The sequence below is a fragment of the Ursus maritimus genome, unplaced genomic scaffold, assembly GCF_017311325.1.
Source record: "Ursus maritimus isolate PB19 unplaced genomic scaffold, ASM1731132v1 scaffold_3, whole genome shotgun sequence".
NCBI lineage: Eukaryota > Metazoa > Chordata > Mammalia > Carnivora > Ursidae > Ursus > Ursus maritimus.
In genome coordinates, this window is record NW_024425563.1 from 36880683 (window position 1) to 36902679 (window position 21997).

Below are 21997 nucleotides of genomic sequence, written 5' to 3' on the forward strand. Positions count from 1 at the left end.
GCAATTAAATCCTTAAGCCCTGGCAGGGTAGAACTTGCCCTACAGTAACTATTTCGGTAATGAATGAGAAAAACTACAAAACTGGCGACACCCTCTTTGCAGGAAAGCAATTTTATTCTCGGGAGATGCTAGGAGTTCTCGTTATCAGGTCGTTTGAGTCTCTGAGTAGGTTCGTAAACTTTTAGAATTAATTCTGAACCAAAGTACCAGAGCCCCCGGTACTAACATTTGTATTAAGTGATTTGAAAATGCACAGAAGAGTTTCTCACCATTAGTAAGATAAAGACAGAAATAATAAAAGATATAATTGGAGGAGGGATAAAAGAGAGGATAAATATTTTATGTCTGTTTGGTAGGTTTAGGTTCCACTTGGTTGGTTGGTTGCTTTAACAACCACCTGTAAGTCTGTACCACTTGAAGATAAAAGCTTAGGTATGAAATTCCAGCTTTTCCAAAGTAAATCCCCTCTTCTGGATTATTCCTTTTGGCTTGGCCTAGAGAGAGCAAAATTGAAATAGTTTTCCTGTGTACACTTTAGTAGAAAAAGCGCAATAACGGGGTCCAGAGGGGGAACACTGGAAAGGCTCTTTGCCACTATGTGCACTCCAAGCAACTGATGGGGTCTCCGTTTCCTGACCTCTGTAACAAGGGGGAGAGCTGAAGACACAGTTTCAGAGTTTCAGCTCTCTGTTGTCCTCTCTGTCATTGGTACGGTGCAGAATTTAGAGTAAGTGCTCGGTCATTGCTTGCTGAATGTTACTTTTGATCCCTTGAAATTCCACGACGGGTTTTGGGCCTAACCCAGGCGGGTCTGGGGCGGGGGGGTCGTGGGGGGAGGGGGCGGTGCCGGTTTTCCGCCGGGGGCGGAGCTTCGCGCGGCTCCCGCGCGCTGGGGAATGGAGGCGGAGCTTTGCGCTGGCGGAGGGCGGGGCTAGCGTGGGGACTTCCCCTGGGCTGAGCTGCGCAGCGGGTGCGGAGGGCGGGAGCTCGGCGGCGGTTCGGGGGTTCCGAGAGGCTGGAGGGGGTGGGTGGGCGCGCAGCCGCCGACACCTGGCGGCCCCCTGGACTTGGGACCCTTACGAGGGAGTCGGCTCCCGGCGGGGCGGGAATTGCTGGGAGGCTGAGGGCTGCTCGGCCGCGAGTCCTGCGGTGTCGCGAGCATGTGTGCTTGCGCGTGTTTATCTGAGGGCCCGCGCGGCGGCCGGCCCTGCCGCCGGCTCCTCAGGCTAACGAAGGTTGCAAACCGGCGCCTAACCGAGGCGACACCTAGTCGGGAGGCGGCTCGCTCTTCCCCGCCAAGTGGGCACCCCCGGATCGCGCCCTCTCCGCGTCCCCCTCTTAGGGGACAACTCCGGCTCCAAGCCTTGGCCGTGAGGGAGCGCTGTGGGGACGTGCTGTCCTCTGCCTTGAACTGTTGGGCATGTGGTGGGAGTTTCTGAGGCTTGAACATCAGGATTTTAAAGCACCTGTCTGTCTCTGTCATTTTTACTTTTAGGGTTTTGGCCAAATTGGGCGAGGGCACAAAATAACCACTTACCCCTTCTCACCGAGGAAGAACGGGAGAAAGGGTAAGTAAGGAACGATCAGGGGTGGAAGGAGCTAGGACTATAGTAAGAGAGGGAGAGAAAATTTAGATTCAGAACTGCCCCTGGGGGAGTTAGGGGCCTGATTCTACCATTTCATCAGGAACCGGAGGCCCACCTTCAAGGGTCACAGGCTCCAAACCCAAGAGCTTTTTCAGGCCTAGAGTCTGTAGAGCTGGCTGGAAGTTCGGCAGATTGGCGAAGATCCCTTTTCGCCACTTGACCTGACAGAAAACTGTCATTACCCTTCCCGTCTTTGGAACGTGGGTCTTGCAGTTGTCTGCCTCCAGTCATGTCTCTCTCTAAGCTAACTTTGATTAATCCCAGAGACTGTAGTATTGAAGACTCCTGGTCCTGCTTGAGTATTGACAGGAACCCCACCCACAGATCATTACATTTTAAAAAGAGACTCCTGTAAAAATTCTTTAGACCGCCAAAGGGTAAAGTTAATTAGCAATATGATAACTGTTGAAATTCTTTTGGGATCTTCTCATGAGCTCTTAGAGGAAGGTTTGTGGGGTGTTTTTTTGTTTTTTTTGGTGTGGGGGGTGACATTACCAGCCTGGGCCTTTTTCTCTTGACTTTCATTTTGATACCCCTCACAGATAATTCTGTTCACTTCTGAAAAGTAGCCAGACAGCACACTGAAGCCCTTGGGGGTTTGCTGTAATTTTCAGTGTGATCTCTTTCAATGGTTCTTTTGTGCAAATTTTCTGTCACTTCTCCAGTATATGTCCTTCTACCTTCTTACTGGTGAAATGAAACTCAGCTCCTGTCAGAAGGTTTGGAATACCTTATGCATTCTATGTGTCTCACATAAACAAACGTTTTAAATTAGTTAAAATTCAGGTTAGTGGCAAGCAAGAATGTAGCAAACCATTCTTGGACACTTACACAGGAAAGCTAGAATTGCCCTCTGTGGCAACTTGACATTGGCTGCCTGTGTCTTGAACCTGTGTTCTTATTTGTGTGGACTCGAGTGCTAGATAACCATATAGTTAATGAAAAACCAGAAAATAGTTGTTTATTGATGATGGGTTCATTCGTTGATTCAGTAGATATTCATTATCTTTTCCCACAAAAGCGTGGAACACTGATACATAAGTAGGACGGTAAAAATGATGAGACTGGGTTTGGAGATGGCCATTTGGAGAAGGCCTTTCACCAGTTTTCTGTGGATTTTTGGAATACTTAAGTGTTAATGCACAAGACCTTCCCTATACTGTTGATCTTAGTCATGTGCAGGTCTGTACAGTGTTGTGGAAGGACAGTGCTGTTTTTCTGCCTTCTAGTACTTTCAGTGATAAACTTTCGAGAATTACCGACCATGGTGATTTGTGTCCCGTTTTAGAATATTGTTGTTACTGTACAGAGAATCAGTTCTGAAATCAGGTTTGGCTGCTGGCAGCTTGAAAATCAATACTTGAGAGACAGGTGAGAGTCAAGCAGGAAAGGAAAGATTGTTTTATTCAAGAAGCCAGCAACCTGGGAGGATGGTGGACTAATGTCCTAAAGACCCATCTTCTCAGTCCAGGTGAAACTGGAGAGTTTTAAAGGGGAAGGCGTGAAAAATGGGGCAGGGGGTGCTACATGAAGGAGAAGCTGGGGCCCAGGAGGTTATTGGTATGCCTACATGATCCTGAACAGACTTGCTGGCATCAGCAGCAGCTGTTTTCAAATGTGATTAGGCGTTATCTTCTGGGAAAGTTTGGTCCTTCACTCCTCAAGGCCAGTGGTTTGCAAATCTCAAGAAAAGTAGGTTAGCTTGGCTACAGACCAAGGAACGTAGGTCAGCAAGCAAGGAGTGCATAAGCTTGAGGCAAGTTAACCCTTAAGACCAGTTGGAGTGCCATTATAGTGGTATAGTCATTTTGCAACATAATAAATGTACCACTATAAAAATTTTAGATGAGGATAATATTTTGAATTGTTCCATAAAGATGACATAAGATGAGAAAACATGGAGTGTTAATTAAGGATGATGCACTTAAGAAAATAAATATTAGGCTGTTCACTTGTATGAGTTTCTGTACATTTAACTTCATTTTTTATTGAAGATGACTTTTTCTGGCTACAAAGGATATGTAGGGTTAAAAAAAGTTATTTAAAAATGAGTCTTGCAGGGATATAAAAGGTAGAAAGTGAGTCTCTTATGAACCGACTCTCAGATGAACCCTCTCAACTATTTGTTTCTTTCTTCAACTTTTTGTTTCATGATTATATGTTATTACTTGGCAAAACTGTAAATTTCTTCTTTTTACCTCCATATTCTTGGCTGTGTACCACCAGTCCTGTTCCACCCCCCAGTCTTAATGTAGAAGTGGCATGTCTTTCAGAGTCTTTTAGAAATGGTCTCAAGTCCTGGCTCTTACCTCATTAGCTCTGTGACTTTGTGAGCCAGTTAAAACTTTGCTCCCTAACTTTTCACCTGTCAAAACAGAACAATGAATATATTAAAAAATGTGCAAAAAACAACATCTGGCATATAGATACTAGCTGTTAATTTCCCTCCCTTTTTATCTGGTCACCTATCACATTCTTAATGATCTTTGCAATTGAAGCAAGGTATCTCATACTTACATTTACTTTACTTATTTACTTTACCATACTTTACTTACATTCCTGAAGGTGGGTGTTTGCATTTTCACAGTGATCTCCTGTTAAACCTGATCCTAGAATTTCTGGGACAAGGACTGACACCTGATGGGGTTTGAATCCCCTCCCCCCACCATGAAATCATTCTACAGCCATGTCTAAAGAGTGTCAGCTTGAAAAATGAAGGGAAAGGTTTCTATAAATGTGTTTAAAAGCTCTGACACTGTTCCTAACGTGGGAAAGACATAGTACCACATTTAGCTGAGTGCTTAAATTTAGGATTTCTATTTCAGAAATGTCTTTGGTTTATAAGAATTACAATAAAAATGCTGATGCTTCATGTCCAAACTGTCATGATTTTGCCAAGTTGTGGGTTTAATATACAGCTAAGCTGTGTATTTAGTGTATCTAATACAGCTCTGAAAGCCAAGAAAGACAAGTCCACAGACATCTGATTTTTACACCAGACATCTGGTTTCACTTTTCTAAGGAGTACATTTTGTCAGTAGATTATAGGCATATCAGCTGTACTGCTGTAGTTGGTGGCATTCTATCATAAGCTCTGGTCTGTAGGGTTTAGTGTGATGTTTTATTCAAATGACAGCACACTGTAAACGAGCACCTGGTCAGATAAGCACACTTCCCACAGGTGTCTTCTAGTGTCATTGTTCTTACAAGTTAACAAGGTAAAATAGTTTCTATCCTTGGTGATTTTTTTGTGGAAGAAAAATATTCTTAAAGAAAAGCCTCGCTAAAGAGCCCATGGTGTTCCAGAAATTCATTTTCAAGTCATTTTTTTGGTCATGTTGAACAGTGTACTTATAGGAATAAAATAACAAGTAGCATTTAGATTTCCAGATCAGGACCCCAAAGCTATTTTATTTTATTTTATTTTATTTTATTTTATTTTATTTTATTTTATTTATTTTATCTTATCTTATTTTTTATTATTTGTTTTTAAAAAAACTACCCTGAAATCAAGACCTGAGCTGAGATCAAGAGTTGAACGCTTAACCGACTGAGCCACCCAAGGTGCCCCACCAAAGCTTATTTTAACTCATTGTATGCCCACTACATATTAGTGGTATACTGTAGACTTTAGCCAACATTTATAATAGTGTTTTGGAGAGTGATATATTCTGAAGTCCAATTTAGAATAGCTAGACTACATCTCTTTTCATTTTGAGGCAGTCAAGAGTATAGACATACTCTAAAGGCTGTTATCTCTGGGTTTTCAGGCTCTCTGGGTTTTTTAGGTTCTCTGATTACTTAGCTGTGATCTTGGATACAAATTCTTCATCTATAAAATGGGTTAATAACTCATGATTACTCTGAGATTTAGTGAGTGTAAAGTAGCACAGTATCTAGTACAAAACTGGCCCTCAGTAAATAGTTTCATTTCTTTCCTTTAGTTCCTGGCCACAAGAACAAAGATTGCCAACCTAGCCCCTAGCTCCTGCCTTATATCTCAGACTAATCCACTAGTAGGACCTGTGGCTCCAGCAGAGGGAAATTACCCCTGGAATCTGGAATTTAGTAGTGGAGGCTCGAACAGGCTATGGAGAATAATGACAAAGGGGAGGAATGGTGCACTGACAGAGGAATGGGCCAATCTTTTGATCAGTCCATGGGCTTAGGCCGATGAATTAATTACTTGACTGTAGAAAGAACCACCTTTATCTCTGGCCTTTCTGTTGATCTTTTGTCAGCTGCTGATTCCTACCTCTTTATTGCCTGCTTAGTCTATTGATAAGTTCTTTTTTTTTTTTTTTTGTTACCTTGACAATACCTGAATAATCATTTATTTCAGTTTTTTTAGTAGGTGGGACTTAATAAAAGGTGTCCCTACTTCCTTAAGATCTGGACTTCTTCTATACTTGAAGTCCAGTTGATCTTCTTGTCCTTTCATTGGCCTACAGTTCATTAATTCCTTTTTTCTTTTAAACTATATGCTATGTGCATTGAACTTGTGCTGAGGATAAAAGGATGAAGTCACTGTCCTTGATCAAGGATCTTCTAGTCTAGTAGGACAATAGATAGACATCTTGACCAACAGTTCAAATATTATGTGCTATTTGCCCTAACAGAGATATAAGTACAAAGGAAGGCTAACAGGAGCTCCTGATCCCTGATGGAAATGCCAGGGGAGGATTTTAGCAGTGGTTGTGTTTGAGCTGAATCTTGAAAGCTGAGTAGAAGTGGGCAGGTTGACAAGCAGCAAAGGGCATTTCCACGCAGGGCTAATAGTGTGAGTAGTTGTATGGCATTATGAGGGCCTGGTGTGTTCAGGGAGCTGTATGTAGGTCAGTTATATTAGAGTGTGAAGGGCAAAGTCAGGAGTGAAAGGAGATGAAACCAGATAGCTAAGTCAGGGCACACTTCCTATGCCACATGCAGCATTGTGAGTGACATGAAAGGTCACCGTGAAAGCAGTGTGCTGGGTAGATTGGGGAGAGTGAGGTGCCAGGTGGGGAAGCAAGACTGGAGGCCCAAGCAGACAGTGTATTAGTATGGATAATGGGAACCTGAGAGCTGAGACAAGGCTGAAAGTAGTGGAGATAAATGAGAATGTTTAGGAAAAATATTTAGGAGTAGGGAAAATTGGCTGGTCTTTGCGACTGTTTGAATGTAACAGGAATGGAGGAGTGAGGGTGCTGCAATAGCTGCCAGGTTTTTGGGTATTGAGAGGGGAGAGCAAAGAGGAAGCAGGTTGGAGGGGCAGCTGATGAGTTCATGTTGGGACATGTGATTAAAATGCTTGCAGGCATATCCTTGGCGAGTTGGGGCTGTCTAGGAGGCAGTTGGATATGAGGTCTTGGAGCATCACAAGGGATGTGGAGGCTGGAGATGCAGATTTCGGAGCGCCTACTGTATGGAGAGTAGTTGAAGGTGTGGGTAAAGACAAAAGTGCTTAGAGGAACTGCATAGGAAGAGAAGAGAAAAGGGCTCAAAAGTAAGTCCTGGAGAATATTTGAAATTCTAAGGACAAACCAAGACAGAGACAGATATAAGGATGTTGAAGGGGAATGGCTGAGAGAGGCTGGGAGGAAAGACAAAGCAAAACTTTTCAGACTGACTTGCAGAGTTTCAAGAAGTAGAACTCAATTAAGAATGGAATGCTATGAATCATCAAGTTATTTCTACAAACTCGAAGATTGTAAAGTGCCTGTTAGATGTCAGTGGTTCCATTGTACTGGTGGAGGCAGAGATTACACTGCATGGGTAGAGGAGTGAGTAGGAGGGGAGGAAGTGAGGAGAGAGTAGGTGTGCTTGGGCCTCTCCTCAGAGATTCTGACTTCATTGATCTTCAGTCCAGAATTTTCAAAGCTTGCCAAGGGATTCTAATACATGTCTAAGGATGAGAACCACCATGGCAGACTTCTTTTTTTGAGGGGAGAGAGAGCATGTATGTATGCTGAGAGGAAGGAGTCCCATAGGGAGGCGTTGAAAAGGTGGTTACCTGTAATCACTGTTCTTTGTCATGTTTCTTGTGACTAAAAATTAGATTGTCACTGTCTTTGCCTAATCTTCCCTTTGAAACAAACAAAATGCATACCTGACCCCACTTTTCAATATCCTATGTACCCTTTTTTTTTCCTGGCCCAAAGTTCCACTGCTAACTTGCTCTCCCCAACATCTGGCCTTTTTGCATACATTATTCTCTGACCTAATCCACTTTTGGAGGGAAAAAAGTCCCCTTTTATTAAAAACTCAGAAATTTCAAAGGAGTGTGTACTAGGAGGCTAAGGGGAAATTAACCCTGCCGAACATAAAAATGATCTGATTTAGCCACACTTATTAATATGTGCTATCTTCAAGGCTATATAAGATGAAAAGATACATAAGATGGGAAGGATGAATGACACAGGGATCCTGCCCTTAAGGACTCCTCAGGTCAGTGAGAGAAATGGATGTGTAAGTAAATGACTTAAGCAATGCATGCTGTTACAGAGGTTCAAAGTAAGATGGTTGCAAAAAATGGCCTTTCTTCTTTGTGATCCTGAAGACTTCATGGAGGAGGCAACACGTGAGCTAGAACTTGCAGTGGAGTTAAGGCATGTGATGATGAGGTTCAAGGAGTGGGATTGAGGGAATAAAACACTCTTTGGTGGCCCCATGATAGTGTCAGAATGGGTTTGAGTTTTTCATCTCCTCTTCCTCCTTGTTCTGTGGTTTATTGCAAGTTATCTGTGTCTTTCAGGGAGCTTTGGGGGATAAAGTTGTTTCAGCTTACATAGAGAGATATCTGCAGTTTTTCCTTTTGTAGTCTAAGCTTTCTGTGAATTTACCACCGCCGGTGTATATATGCTAGATGGCTTAAACAGACCAGAGCAATTAAATCAATCTCTGGGTGTGATGTTCAGGTACTGATGTTTTTCAAAGTGCCCCCAGGTGTTCTAATGGCAGCCTCGGTAGAGAACCATGGGCTGAAATATGTGCAGAAGAAAATTCTGGGACTTGGAGCTAAAAAGTTATAGGCTGGGGTGGGTTTTTTTTTTTTTTTTAATAGGTTGGATTTTTGTGATTCTTTTTAATAGTACATGTCCTCAGTTAAGTTACTTAGACTTCTCTAAGCCCCATCATCCTTTGGAAAATGGGAATGATAGTAAACCTGTCCCACCTTGTAGGATTGTGTGGGTCAAAAGAGGTGGTTATGTGAAGGGACATTACTGCAGATGTGGTTGTGACAACAAAGTAATCTGTTGGATTTCTCCAGGAGTAGACAGGCTAAGAGCTGGCCACCTTGTCCTGTAAGGTAGTAACCATTTTATGGATTGAAATTGAAGATTTCACCATCATGAACATTTTGCTGCTCTGTTTTACTACATTTGTGTAATGCTAAAATGTTGAAGACCTAAAGCAAAAATGCAAATCCCTATACAATCAGCTACTGAGCATTTCTTGTCTGACGTGTTAAATCTGTTTAAAATTATACAGATGTTTATTGCGATTAAGATTGTACAGTATATAAATTATTTTCAGTGTCAGTAATGTGATTGTTGAGTATTAAATGCTCTAACTAGGTTTTTATTTTTACAGTCTGTACATTTAAAAAAAATTTTTCAGAAGACAGTAAAAACCCCCCAAAGTACCATGGAATACCATGAATTCAGTTACATTGCAGGTCTCATCGTGTCTGTCAAGTATATAGGGACATGTGCTGGTTTTTTTTTTTTTCTGTGAGATACCTGGTATATTAGTGCTGGTGGTATAATCACATAGAAATGATCATCCTTATGATATAACTTGCTTTATTTGAGAAGTAGTATTGTTTAATGGCAAGAAAACTGAACGTAAAGTCTAGAGATTGGATTCTAGACCTGGTTTCCGTGCTCACTCCTACATGGTAGGAGATAAGTTAGTTTCTCCGAGCCTCACATATGTTAGTTCTCTGTTGCTTTGTAACATAATCAAAAACTCAGTGGCTGAAAACAACAATAATCATTTAATATATCATGTTTGCGGTAGGTCAGTAGTTTGGGTGGTTCAGGCTCAGGATCTCATGTGGTTGCTGTCAGATGCCAGCAGGAGGTGCAATTATTGGAGGACATGCCTGGGGCTAAAATGTTCCCTTCCAAAGTGCCTTCTCACATGCCTGGCAAGTTGGTGTTGGCAATGTGGTTCCTCTCCATAAGGAGCTTTCCATGGGGCTGCCCTCATCATGGGAGCTGGCTTCCCCAGAGTGACATACAGGAGACCAAGGTGGAAACTGTAGTGTCTCTTATGACCTATCCTTGGAAGTCACACACCACCATGGGGCATGTATCAATTGGGGACCATCTTGGGAGGTTGGCTGCCTGACAGGATGACAACCTCTACCCGGCATAGCATAGCTTTGAGTTTCAGTGAAGAATTTATGGAAAATCATTTGTGAAACATTAAAGCAGCAGATAAAATTTTCAAGTTTTTCACATCTTCTAGTGTAGAAGTAGTACATCTACTGGGAGAAAATTATGAGCAAGAAGAGTAACCACAGCAAGACCCTGTTGGTCAACTGAGTAACCATAGGTTATTTCCAAGACAGTCTATTTCCTTGATGAACTCTCTTTCTTGACGTTTGCTCTACTTTGCCTGGATTATACTCATTTGTGGATGTATCTCACTATGTTAGACTGGAAACTTTTAAAGTAGGGGCTACATCTTATTCTTTATTGTCTTATGGCACCTTTAACTGAATGCTTGGTACTTCATCGGTGTAATTGCTATTAGCCGAACTGAATTGGATCACTAGCACAACTCCAGTCTTTTTGCCTCCCCTGAAATTTCAGATGCAGAGGGTCATTATTTGCTCAGGTGGTATTGATGGTGGTGGTGGCTCCTGCCAGAGCCATCTTTAAGCCTGTCCAATGGGTCTCTGATTTGCCACGATCACCTTTATCTTCTCCTAAATGACTCAGATGTTTGGATCTGCCAGGTGCTTAGCCTGTTCTTATTGATGACCAAAACATGCAAGCACACACACTCCACAGTCATTCCTGTATGACTGTTTCAGAATCTCATTGTACTCCTGGGACACCTGGGTGGCTTAGTTAGTTAAGCGTCTGCCTTTGGCTTAGGTCATGATCTCAGGGTCCTGGGATCGAATCCCGCATTGGGCTCCTTGCTCAACAGGGAGCCTGCTTCTCCCTCTGCCTGCCGCTCTCCCTGCTTGTGCTCTCTCTCTGACAAATACATAAATAAAACCTTTAAAATGGTTTAAAGGTTTAAAAAAAAAAGAGAGAAAAAAGAAAGGAATCTCATTGTACTCCTGCCCAGTTTGGTAACTCTTAGCAGGTTTTTGCCTTAGATTACGAATGCCCAGAAGATAAAACTGTACATGTTTCTTCCATGTAATAAATCATAAAAATTTAGTCTTTGCAGTTTTATCTAAAAGTGTATTTTGAGAGCTAGGTCTTTGTAATGGCACTTTGACACACATCCTTTTATATATCTTTCTTTTGAAAAATGTTTGAAGTATGTATGGTCAGCTTTTGAAAAATCATCTTGCTTGTAGCTAGAGGAAACATTGTAAACATATTATCAAGTTCTAGTGTTCTACTTTTAGAATTGTGCACAGCAAAGACTTTTTTTTTAAAAGAAGGGAAATGTTTGTAATATTATCTTTTACATTTTAGGATAATTTCATATGGTTTTTACATTATGTAGACCAATAAATTCAGAACATCTCAGGATTATTTTCTTCTTTCTGCTCTCTCATATGGATTTTCCTGCTGATTTCCCTTTTTAGGAATTTTTTACTTCCTTCTCCATTACCAGCCTTCTCTGTCGGTTGTCTGTACCAAATTTTCTCCCTGTCTTTGGACTTAGCCTACCAGTGTCATGTTTGAAGATGAGCCGGCTACAAGGGGCAGAGCAGGCATTTTGAGGAGCACTGAGTATATAAAAGAAGAGTTCAACTGAAGGTTAGGGTTGATGGTCAAAGGTGTTCTTTGCTAAATAGGCGATAGTGGACCTATAGAGCAACACGTGGTAGGAAAAGATTAGAGTTGCCACACATAAATTGTCGTGATTTTTTAAAATAGATTTAATTTTTTTAGCATAGTTTGAGGTTTACAGCAAAATTGAGTGTAAGGTACAGATATTTCCTATATACCCCCACCCCCACACGTGCATAGCTTCTCCCATTATCAACAGTACTTACCAGAATGATACATTTATTACAATTGATGAACCTACATTGACACAGCATAATCACCTGAAGTCCATAGTTTACATGAGGGTTCATTCTTTGTATTGTACATTCCATTGTACATTTGAACAAATGTGTAATAACATGTGTCCACCATTATAGTATCATACAGTAGTTTTGCTGCCCCAAAGTCCACTGTGTTTTGCCTATTTCTCTGTCTCTCTCGGCTAACCCTTAACAACCAAAGATCTTTTTACTGTCTCCATAGTTTTGCCTCTTCCAGAACATCTGGTAGTTGGAATCATACAGTATGTAGCCTTATTTCCTTAATTTTTGGTTTGCCTGGTGTAGCAGATTATTTACAAAGCATTTTGGTATTTTTCCAAGAGTTTATTTGTTTAATAAGAGTTTTATTAGTGTCAGATTCAAATACTAAGTAATTATTATTTAGTTTTGTTTAATAATTATTTAGTATCATTATATAAGGATAGTTTGAGGCACTTCATAAACTGATTAGCTTTTTCATGAATCTATTTCTCATGTGTAAGAGAAGTTCTGTAGAATTGAGCTATGACAGTAATAGTTTGAGATTAACAGTTTGAGACGTGTGGTGTAAATGACTGCATTATGTTAATATTCTATACATTTCATTAAAACCTTTGTTTTAAAACTTAAAAAATATACATTAAATACAAATTTCTAGACTTTAAAGTGGTGATGTATGGTGAAGAGAACGTGGTTTTATTTAAGTGCTAGCTCTATCAGCAATGTGAATGTGAATTTTTTCTCTCTGAACTTCATTTTTTTTTCCAGATTTTATTTATTTATTTGACAGAGAGAAAGAGATGGAGCACAAGCAGGGGGAGCAGCAGAGGGAGAGGGAGAAGCAGACTCCCTGCTGTTCAGGGAGCCTGATGCCTGGCTCGATCCTAGGACTCTGGGATCATGACCTGAGCTGAAGGCCGATGCTTAATCAATGGAGCCATCCAGGCACCCCTGAACTTCATTTTTTTTTTTTTTTTTTGGAAAAGTGGAGATGACATGTACTTTATAGGTTATTTTTGAGCACTATGTGAGCCATTTGTTAAAATCCTATGTGAATTTTTTTTTTCTTTTTAGAGAGACTGAGAGAAAGAGAGAGAATGGGGGGAGGGGCAAAGGAAGAAGGGAAAAGAGAGAATCCTTTTTTTTTTTTAACAACTGGTAACTTATTAAAAAGGTTAATTTAAGCATCTGTAGTGGTGACATCAACCTGAACTTCTGGCTCAATACTGATGGAAGTAATCTGCTTAACAATCTCAGAAGGACTGTGCAAATCAGTGAGTCGCTTGTGGATCCTCATCTGAAAATGATCCCAAGTCTTAGAACTTTCACCACAAGGAGTTTTTCTTGTAGTGATTCCCAGAGTCTTGGTAGGCATCCGAACCAGTCCTTTCACTCTGAGATTCTTATCCGTTGTGCCTGTGATCAAGTCAGCACATACCTTTTCCCAAGATTTTATGTTGCAGCTGGCCAGAGTAATAGTAATTCGGTGAATCACCACCTCTGGTTCCATGGGTGCCTTCCCGGTGTCTTGAAAAGCCATGGCTGCGGCGTGGCTTCCTGACTGACTTGATCCTCGGTGACAGCGAACAGCGGTGAGTCAGGAGAAGGAGCGGGGTGTCCAAAGCTCTGCTGTAGCAGTGACTGCATCTTCCTCAAAGAGCGAGAGAAAAAGAATCTTAAACAGGCTCCATGTCTAGTGTGGAGCCTGACATGGGGTTCTATCTCACAACCCCGAGATCATGACTTGAGCTGAAATCAAGAGTCAGATGCTTAAACGATTGAGCCACCCAGGCAACCCAAAATCCTATGTAAATTTTACCTCATTAAACGGAAATGTGAGGAATTAATTGCTTAATGAGTTATACTTAGTTATTACATTATAATTCCTCCTTTTTTTTTTTTTTTTTTTTGGATTTTGCAGGCAAGTAATGGAAATAATGATTTGGGTTTAAGAAGGCAATACTGCTGAAAAGATGTTATTTGGGTGTGTCTGAGAAAAATGCATTTTTTTCCCCTCTGAATATGTCTTGTTTATTAAGCCTGTTTGTATCTTATTATGAAAGGTATATACTTTGGGATATTCAGCTTGTGTGCTTGGCTCTTAATCATATTTATTACCTAGTTGTTAGCTTGAGATGTTAGTTCTCCCTCCAAAAGCATGAATTATATTGCTCCCCTTCTCTGTAGAGCCAGAGACACAGTATTTGCTGTTTATGGTAAGGAAAGGGTAGATTCTAAATTTCTTGTGACCAATCTCTATGTGACTGAAGCCACTAGGGAAAGGCAGAGCTAGGTAGAAAGATTTTGGGGGAAGAGACTACAAATAGTCTTGTGACGTTGAAATCTTGAAGCAAGTGATATATTAAATACAATTCTAGTTTCAAAGTGTCCTTCTATTTTAAAATATTTAGAGGAATGGTCAGTGACATACTAATGCAGTATAGTTACAGAAAACTACACTTCTGAGTTTGAGAATGCTCAGTGTTGTTTAGTTCAAGATAAAACTCTAATAGTCATATCCTTTTTTCATTAATATCTTTATTATATAGCAATCTCATTTTTTGTATTTCTACTAATTTAAAGTTCTTTTTTTATCTTCAAAATATATTATATGGCCAAAGACATGACAAAGTGCTATTTCCACTACATCTGCAGCCAGAACACACACATTTATTAAGTTCACTGTCTTTTCTGGGCATGGTTTGTTGTGCTCCAAAACAATTGCAGTAGTAACATCAAGGATCACTGATCACAGATCACCATAACAAATATAATGATAATGAAAAAGTTTGAAATATTGTGAGAATTACCAAAATTTGACGCAGATATGTGAAGTGAGCATGTGCTGTTGAAAAAATGGCGCTAACACACTTGCCTGATGCAAGGTTGCTACAAACCTTCAATCTGTAAAAAAAAATGCAGTATCTGTGAAGCATGATAAAGAGTAGCACAGTAAAATGAGGCATGCCTGTATAGCTGAAAGTTATTGAGGCCGCTGTGCATTCTAGGTTGACTTTCCCTTGCTCTGATATCCCATAGCACAAAATTCATTTACTTGTATATAGTGTAGGAGATTTATACTAGATAGTTGTTGAATCAATGTGGTCTTTTGTGTTTGTGGGGAGAGCAGAGAGATCATCTGGGACTAGCCTTGAAGGAAGAAAGAACATTCAAAAGAACATATGGTTTGCACAAGACATAGAGGAAGTACCTTCTTCTTAAATTTAGAACCAATGAGAAACTATTTGACTACAGTAAAAGGCCCTGGGACATGTAGGTTGAGGTTGGATTGTGAATGACCCAAATATTAGACTTAGTAGTCTGTCAGATTGGCAAAGAAACAATTCTGCAAACAGAATGTGTTATTGAGGGTATAGAGAAATCATTGCTAATGGGAGTATGGATTTTTGCAGTCTTCATTGAGGCCAATTTGGAAATAGTTATCAAAACTTAAAATATACATATCATTTGATTTCTTATTAGAATTTATTCTACAAATCTTATACTTGGATGAGATAAAATATATTTAGGGATATTCTTTGCAGGAATTGAAAACAAATGCCCATTCTCAGAGGATTGGATAAATAAATTATGGGACATATAGTAGAATATGTAGTTGTTAAAAAGAATAAGACAGTTTATATATGTTGAAATGGAATAATTATTAAGTAAAAAGTAAGATGCAGAACAGTGGGTATTAGTAGCTTAATATTTTGGAGGAGACTAAGTTAAGATACGTATTTTCTTGTACATGCACAGAATATCTCTGAAGGGAATAATTAGAAAAAGAAAAATGCCTCTGAGGAGTGGCAGGAGAACAGGGATGGGAGGGTGTCTTATTTTCTATTGTATACCCCTTTTTGGATATTTTGAATTTTATATTATACCAAAAAAATTTTTAAAAGGAAGAAACACATTCAACTCAAAATGTATTTCTGTATTACATATAATCTGCTCTGGAAAATTAGGGAATAGAAAGGTGAGTTAAAAAAAAAACCAAAAACCTCAATGGTTCATATATTTGATAAGGGGTTAATATTCAGAGTATACAAAATCAACAATAACAAAATAACCCAATTAAAAAATGAGCAAAGGACTTAAGTAGACATTTCTCCAAAGAAGATGTATAAATGGTTGATAAGAACATGATAAAGGTGCTCAGTGTCACTAATCATTAGGAAAATGCAAATGAAAACCACACTGAGACACTATGAATTCACACTCATTAGGCTAACTACTATTAAAAAAATAGAAAGTAACAAGTATTGGTGAGCATGTGGGGAAATTGTAACCCTTGTGCACTCTTCATGAGAATGTAAAATGGTAGAGCCACTAAGGAAAACAGTATGGCAATTCCTCAAAAAATTGAAAATAGACTTCTCATATGGCCCAGCAGTTCCACTTTTGCAAATACATCCAAAAGGATTGAAAGCAGGGGTGCCTGCTGTTAGTTAAGCAACTGCCACTTGGTTTTGGCCCAGGTCATGATTTCGGGGTCCTGGGATCATGCCCCGGGTCGGGCTCCATGCTTAGCACAGAGTCTGCTTGAGATTCTCTCTCTCCCTCTCTGTCTCTCCTGCTTGTGCTCTCTCTCTTTCTCTCAAATAAATAAATAACTCTTTTTTTTTTTTAAAGATTTTATTTATTTATTTGACAGAGATAGAGACAGCCAGCGAGAGAGGGAACACAAGCAGGAGGGGTGGGAGAGGAAGAAGCAGGCTCATAGCGGAGGAGCCTGATGTGGGGCCCGATCCCATAACGCCGGGATCACGCCCTGAGCCGAAGGCAGACGCTTAACCGCTGTGCCACCCAGGCGCCCCACAAATAAATAAATAACTCTTAAAAAAAAAAGAATTGAAAGCATGTTCATAGTAGCCTTAATCACAATACCCAAAAGGTGGAAGCAATCCAAGTGTCCACAGATGGATGAATGGAAAAACAAAATGTGGTGCATACATATAGTGGAATATTATTCAGCTTTAAAAAGGAAGGAAATTCTGGCATGCTACAACATGGATGATCCTTGAGGACATTTGCTAAGTGAAATAAGCCAGTCACAAGAAAACAAATACTGTATGATTCCATTTATATGAGGTACATAGAGCAGTCAAATCTATAGAGAGAAAGTAGAATGATGGTTGCCACGAGTGGGGGCTAGGGAAGAACAAGGAGTTTAATGGGTACAGAGTTTCAGTTTTGTAAGATGAGAAGTTCTGGAGATTGGTTGCACAACAATGTGAATATACTTACCACTATTGAACCGTACACTTAATAATGGTTAATATGGTAAATTTTAGGTCATGTGTATTTTACCACAATTAAAAAAAGATAGCATATCTCCCCCCCCCCCATAAGAACCCCTAGGTATAGTGGTGGGGAAGATGAATATGTAAATAAGTGACTGTGATTCAAAATATAATCTAAGTGTCCACAATGAGGTATAAACAAAGCTTTGGGGTACTATAGTGTAACTAAGAGATTGGAGATTACCTGTGACTTCACAAAATGGAATGAGATTTTGCTCTTGTATTAGGAGACTGGAGCATTAAGTGAGTGGAGAGGTCGAGAAGAAATTCTAGGCTGAAGGAGTAGCACAAGTAAAGGTATAGAGAGGGAAGGTGAAAGGTACCATAGAAGAGAACAAGATGGTGTTGGAAAAGAATCAGGTCAGATTCTCGTCTTTGAATGTTGATCCACATTTTTCCTACTTAAGTTTGTCTCACTTGTGTTTTGTTTGGGGTAGTATACCACTTTCAGGGGTCCTTTAATCCTTCTGCTCTTTTGTTTCTACCAAAGCTGATTCTGCCTATTTCCTTCGTAGGGTAGCCGCTTACGTTCCTTTCCCTGTAAAAAGCCATTATTTTTATGTATAGAAAATAAATAGAAAATTCCCCCTTTCCAACTCCTTTCCTTTCATCTTGTTCTGCTTCTCTGTTGTACTGAGTCCTGTTTGCCCTCTGCCACACAGGCCATCTTTTCTTAGATTTCTTCCAGCCAATGGAGCAGAATATGTTTAGTACACAAAAAGCTAAAGACATTGTATTTCAAGTTTTTCCCTAAATAAATCAGTGTACAATACAAATTCATTGGGCCTTATTGATTTTCTTTGTGACAGGTGAGGTATCTAATTTAGCTGCTTGGCTGATACGGTACTGTTGGTACTGTTTTGTCTCCGCATGCTATAACCTTTTCATTAAAGAACTGAATTCATAGAGTTGATAGAAACATACTCAATTTTAAAGATAGAATTTGTCCTTTAGCCAGGCATTAGATTGCTCTGTTTCCTTGATCTCTTTTTCTTCCTAATTTTCAGATGTTAAAGGCAATAAATGGGGATATATGGATTCTGACTTCATTTGTCTTGCTAATTTTTATCTCCTGCTAGTAGTGGTGCAGAAAAAAAAAAAAAAAACTGAGAAGAAGTGTTTTCTGATCAGCTTCTATTGAAACTACTTAATCAAAGTAGTCCAAGGGGAAAGATGCATTCTCAAGGATTGCTACTTGATTATGGAATTAAAATCGTGAGAGTGGTGATTTATCTCAAGTGTGATTCTCTCTTGGGGAAAGTTTGCCATCCCATTAGCATCTATTTGCATATCTTTTACTTTTAACAAATATGTGATTGGATCTGAAGATAGAAGACTACATTTGCTCTTATACAAAATTTAATTTTATGGTAATATTGACTACCTAGTTATTATCTTTACTTTCAGTATCTTTGACTGAAGAGTCTGGTTGGTTAGAAAACATTACGCTGAGATCAGTGCCTTGGAATTAATCAAGGTGATCCTGTTGGTTTACAGAGAGGGCTCATCTTGGCTTTTTGTCCAACATCTATTTTAGTTCTCAAGCAAACTGATATGGCTAAAATGGGGGAAAATCAGTCATACTGGTAGGCCTTACCAATTGCAGGAGGTGACTGACTGGGCTTGGGTGATGGTTACATCAGTTCTATATTTGAAAAGTGAAGCATACCAATATGGTTATGAATGTTTGATAATGTAACTACTGCAGAAAAAGTGGTGGTTTAAAATTAATTGTAGTTTTGGTTTAAAAAATGTGGTTGATTTTTAAGTACTTTGTTCTGTATTTGCTTTTATGTTTGCTGAAAATATTATGCATGAAGACTGTGCTTTAAACACTATAAAATGTTTTTCTACTATTAAGTAAATGATTGTGGAAAATGTTACACTTTAAAGGTCATGTTGATTTTGTGGCATTTCCAATTTTACATTTTATACATACAGTTGAATTGGTTTAGCTCCTAGTTGAGTGTTTAAAGATCTGGGTAATAAATGTAGAAGGGAAATCGCAAAAGGGCACAGTGTTTTGGAATGCACGTGTCTTCCAGCTTTCTTTTCTTTGAGCGGTGGAATTTCAGATTTTGAGAGCCAATTCAGAGGGCTGAAAGGATAGCAGGATAAGAGTTTTCAGTACTTGTTAAGTCCAAAAACAACTCCAGTGATTATTTTTCTATTAATTGATGTTGTATATATAGATTTGTACTTTTCTCCCTTTTGTAACCCTTTCCCATTTGAAAATTTTTTAGAAAATTAATGAGACTTGAGCACTTACCTTTTATATAGTGGATTGAACAAATTGTGTGTTCAGAACACTCTTTATTAGTTGCATCTGAGTGCCGTAGTAGCAGTTATGAAATCAATAACTCTTGTTGTGTTTATTGGGAGTGGTGGATATTTACTGGGAGTGGCAACCAAGTGGGAGGCAGGGAGCATAGTGCTTAAACGTATGGGCCGTGGGTGGGATAATCTGGATTTAGCTCTGCTATTTACGACCTGTGTGACTTTAGGAAGATTACTCAAATACTGTGACCATTAGTTTATATCTTTCAAAATGGAATAAAAATAAGTTAATGTAAGAGATTAATGGAGGTAACAAAATAAAATAACAAATTTTTTTTTATTATTACTATGGCGATACGGTATTTTAGACAACACAAGTGAATATTTTTTACTAGAATGAATTGGTTTCAAAGTCAAATTGTTTCATACAGTTTTTCTGTTTCCAATTAATGCTTCTTTCAGAGTACAGATCTGATAATACTTTGTGAAAGAGTATTTCTGATTTTCAGAGTGGCTGCCAGTCACTCCATCCTAATTAAAAATGAAACAAAACCTCACTGTACTGTTAGTCAAAAATTTTTATGTGACTGTTTAATGTTTGTACCGAGGTTAACACCCGAAGTATAGCAAAATGTTGGTATAATTTGGGCCAAGGAAAAATAGTATTTTAAATATTGCCTGGGGGATTCTGTTATGTCTATCTCACTTCTAAAACTGACCTTTCTTTCTTTTTTTTTTTTTTATAATGATTTTTTATTATATTATGTTAGTCACCATACAGTACATCCCCGGTTTCCGATGTAAGGCTCGATGATTCATTAGTTGTGTATAACACCCAGTGCACCATGCAATACGTGCCCTCCTTACTACCCATCACCAGCCTATCCCATTCCCCCACCCCCCTCCCCTCTGAGGCCCTCAGTTTGTTTCTCATAGTCCATAGTCTCTCATGTTTCATTCCCCCTTCTGATTACCCCCCCTTTCTTTATCCCTTTCTTCCCCTACTGATCATCCTAGTTCTTATGTTCCATAGATGAGAGAAATCATATGATAGTTTGTCTTTCTCTGCTTGACTTATTTCACTTAGAATTATCTCCTCCAGTGCCGTCCATGTTGTAGCAAATGTTGAGAACTCGTTCTTTCTGATAGCCGAGTAATATTCCATTGTATATATGGACCACAACTTCTTAATCCAGTCATCTGTAAAACTGACCTTTCATCTGTGATTTTATTATGGTTCTTTTGCTAGACACATCTGAAGAAGTGAAATTGCCACCTTTCTTTGTACTTAATTGGATAACAAATTACTTGGCTTGGGAAAGGGGAAGGTCTTTGGGTGATATGCTTAGTCTTTTTGCAGAACAAAAGTATGTTAGGTTCTGAAAAACTTCTTCATTTTTCAAAACTGATAGATACTAATTTAAATTGCTTTGAATTTCTATTTGGCTCATATATTTTTATCTAGCTCATACACTTCCTAAAATCTAAGAAAATCTTTACTAAATTTTCTTTCTGAGCCATTTACTGTAACAACCGTTGTGATGTTCCCTAACATCACTTGATGTTGATGAAACAATAAAAATAAATTTCTTACAGAATTGGGAAGCTCAGGGTATTATTCTCAGGGCCACTGAACTATTGATTAAGTTGACAACAGCCTATTTGGTGACCCATATGAAAATAATTTTATTTATTATTACTGGTGCTTATTTGCGAATGGGGTTATACTTATCTTTGCTGCTGAAAGCAGGAATGTATTAGAAGTTTCCCCAACTGTATGTTATCTCGTATTATCCAACCAGCCATGTGACATGTGTTTGTTAAATGAGAACGGGTATAAAGTAAAGATCAAGCAAGAAATTTAACCATGTCATCGTTAGAAGTGAACATGATTTCATGAGCAACGTTAACCTTGCAGCAGAAGTAAGAAATGGTCTTGGAGCAGGGTGTAATGATGATGATGATGATGGGGTGTATCATGGAAGACAGGTAATTTTAGTAGTGGGGAGAATGGGCCATTCCATAGATTTCTGTTATGGAGGATAAAGGCCTGAAGTTAGACTCAGAATCACAGATAGTTGAAGCAAAGAACCTTACAGGTAGTCTGCTCAAATGGATGAAATGAATTGCTGTGTCATTGGCATGGCTAGGACCTGAATCCAAATTTTCTGATTTCTAATTTGGTACTGAGCATGGGAAGAGCAGGAACGGTTTAGCCCTGGAGTAGAATGGGTGCTTGGTTCTTTGGGAGTAACACGTGCAAGGAGGTACTGTATCCGATGGATTGGGTGTTTCCCAAACAGCCTGCTCTGGCCACCCAGTTTCTCTCTTATGCTCCTGACTGGTATTTAAAGGAATGGGGTATCTGACACAATCATACCAAGTTGTCTCTCCATCAACATTATGAGTGGGTGGTAATATAAACCATATCTAAAATTAAACAGTCAAGGAAAATTTACTTAACACCTGCAAATGCTTAGAGAAATTCTAAGACCATTAGGATGTAGAGAGAGGAGTGAGACATGGTACTTACCCTTTAGGGGCTTACAGTGTGGTTGGGG

The 21997-nt window shown here is 39.4% G+C and overlaps 2 protein-coding genes across 5 annotated transcripts in view; one reads left to right on the forward strand and one right to left on the reverse strand.

Moving 5' to 3' along the window:
* The first annotated feature begins 907 nt into the window (after window positions 1-907).
* The window catches only part of IMMP2L (inner mitochondrial membrane peptidase subunit 2), an 845846-nt gene continuing 824756 nt past the window's right edge, over window positions 908-21997 (forward strand). For 3 of the 4 annotated variants that reach the window (XM_040644087.1, XM_040644090.1, XM_040644089.1), the window contains exons 1-2: window positions 908-970; window positions 1496-1568. The gene's annotated coding sequence lies outside the window, so the exon portion shown is untranslated. Of the gene's footprint in view, window positions 1025-1495; window positions 1569-21997 lie in introns of all 4 variants that reach the window. The other variant, XM_040644088.1, reaches the window with a different exon arrangement.
* Window positions 12816-13590, reverse strand: LOC103658997 (40S ribosomal protein S20-like). Its single transcript, XM_040644091.1, has one exon. It carries the CDS (start codon window positions 13391-13393, stop codon window positions 13034-13036), a length of 360 nt encoding a protein of 119 aa, XP_040500025.1. The 5' UTR covers window positions 13394-13590; the 3' UTR covers window positions 12816-13033.

Excerpts from the sequence above, each read along its gene's own strand:
- LOC103658997 (XM_040644091.1), bottom strand. The coding sequence starts at position 13,393 with ATGGCTTTTCAAGACACCGGGAAGGCACCCATGGAACCAGAGGTGGTG.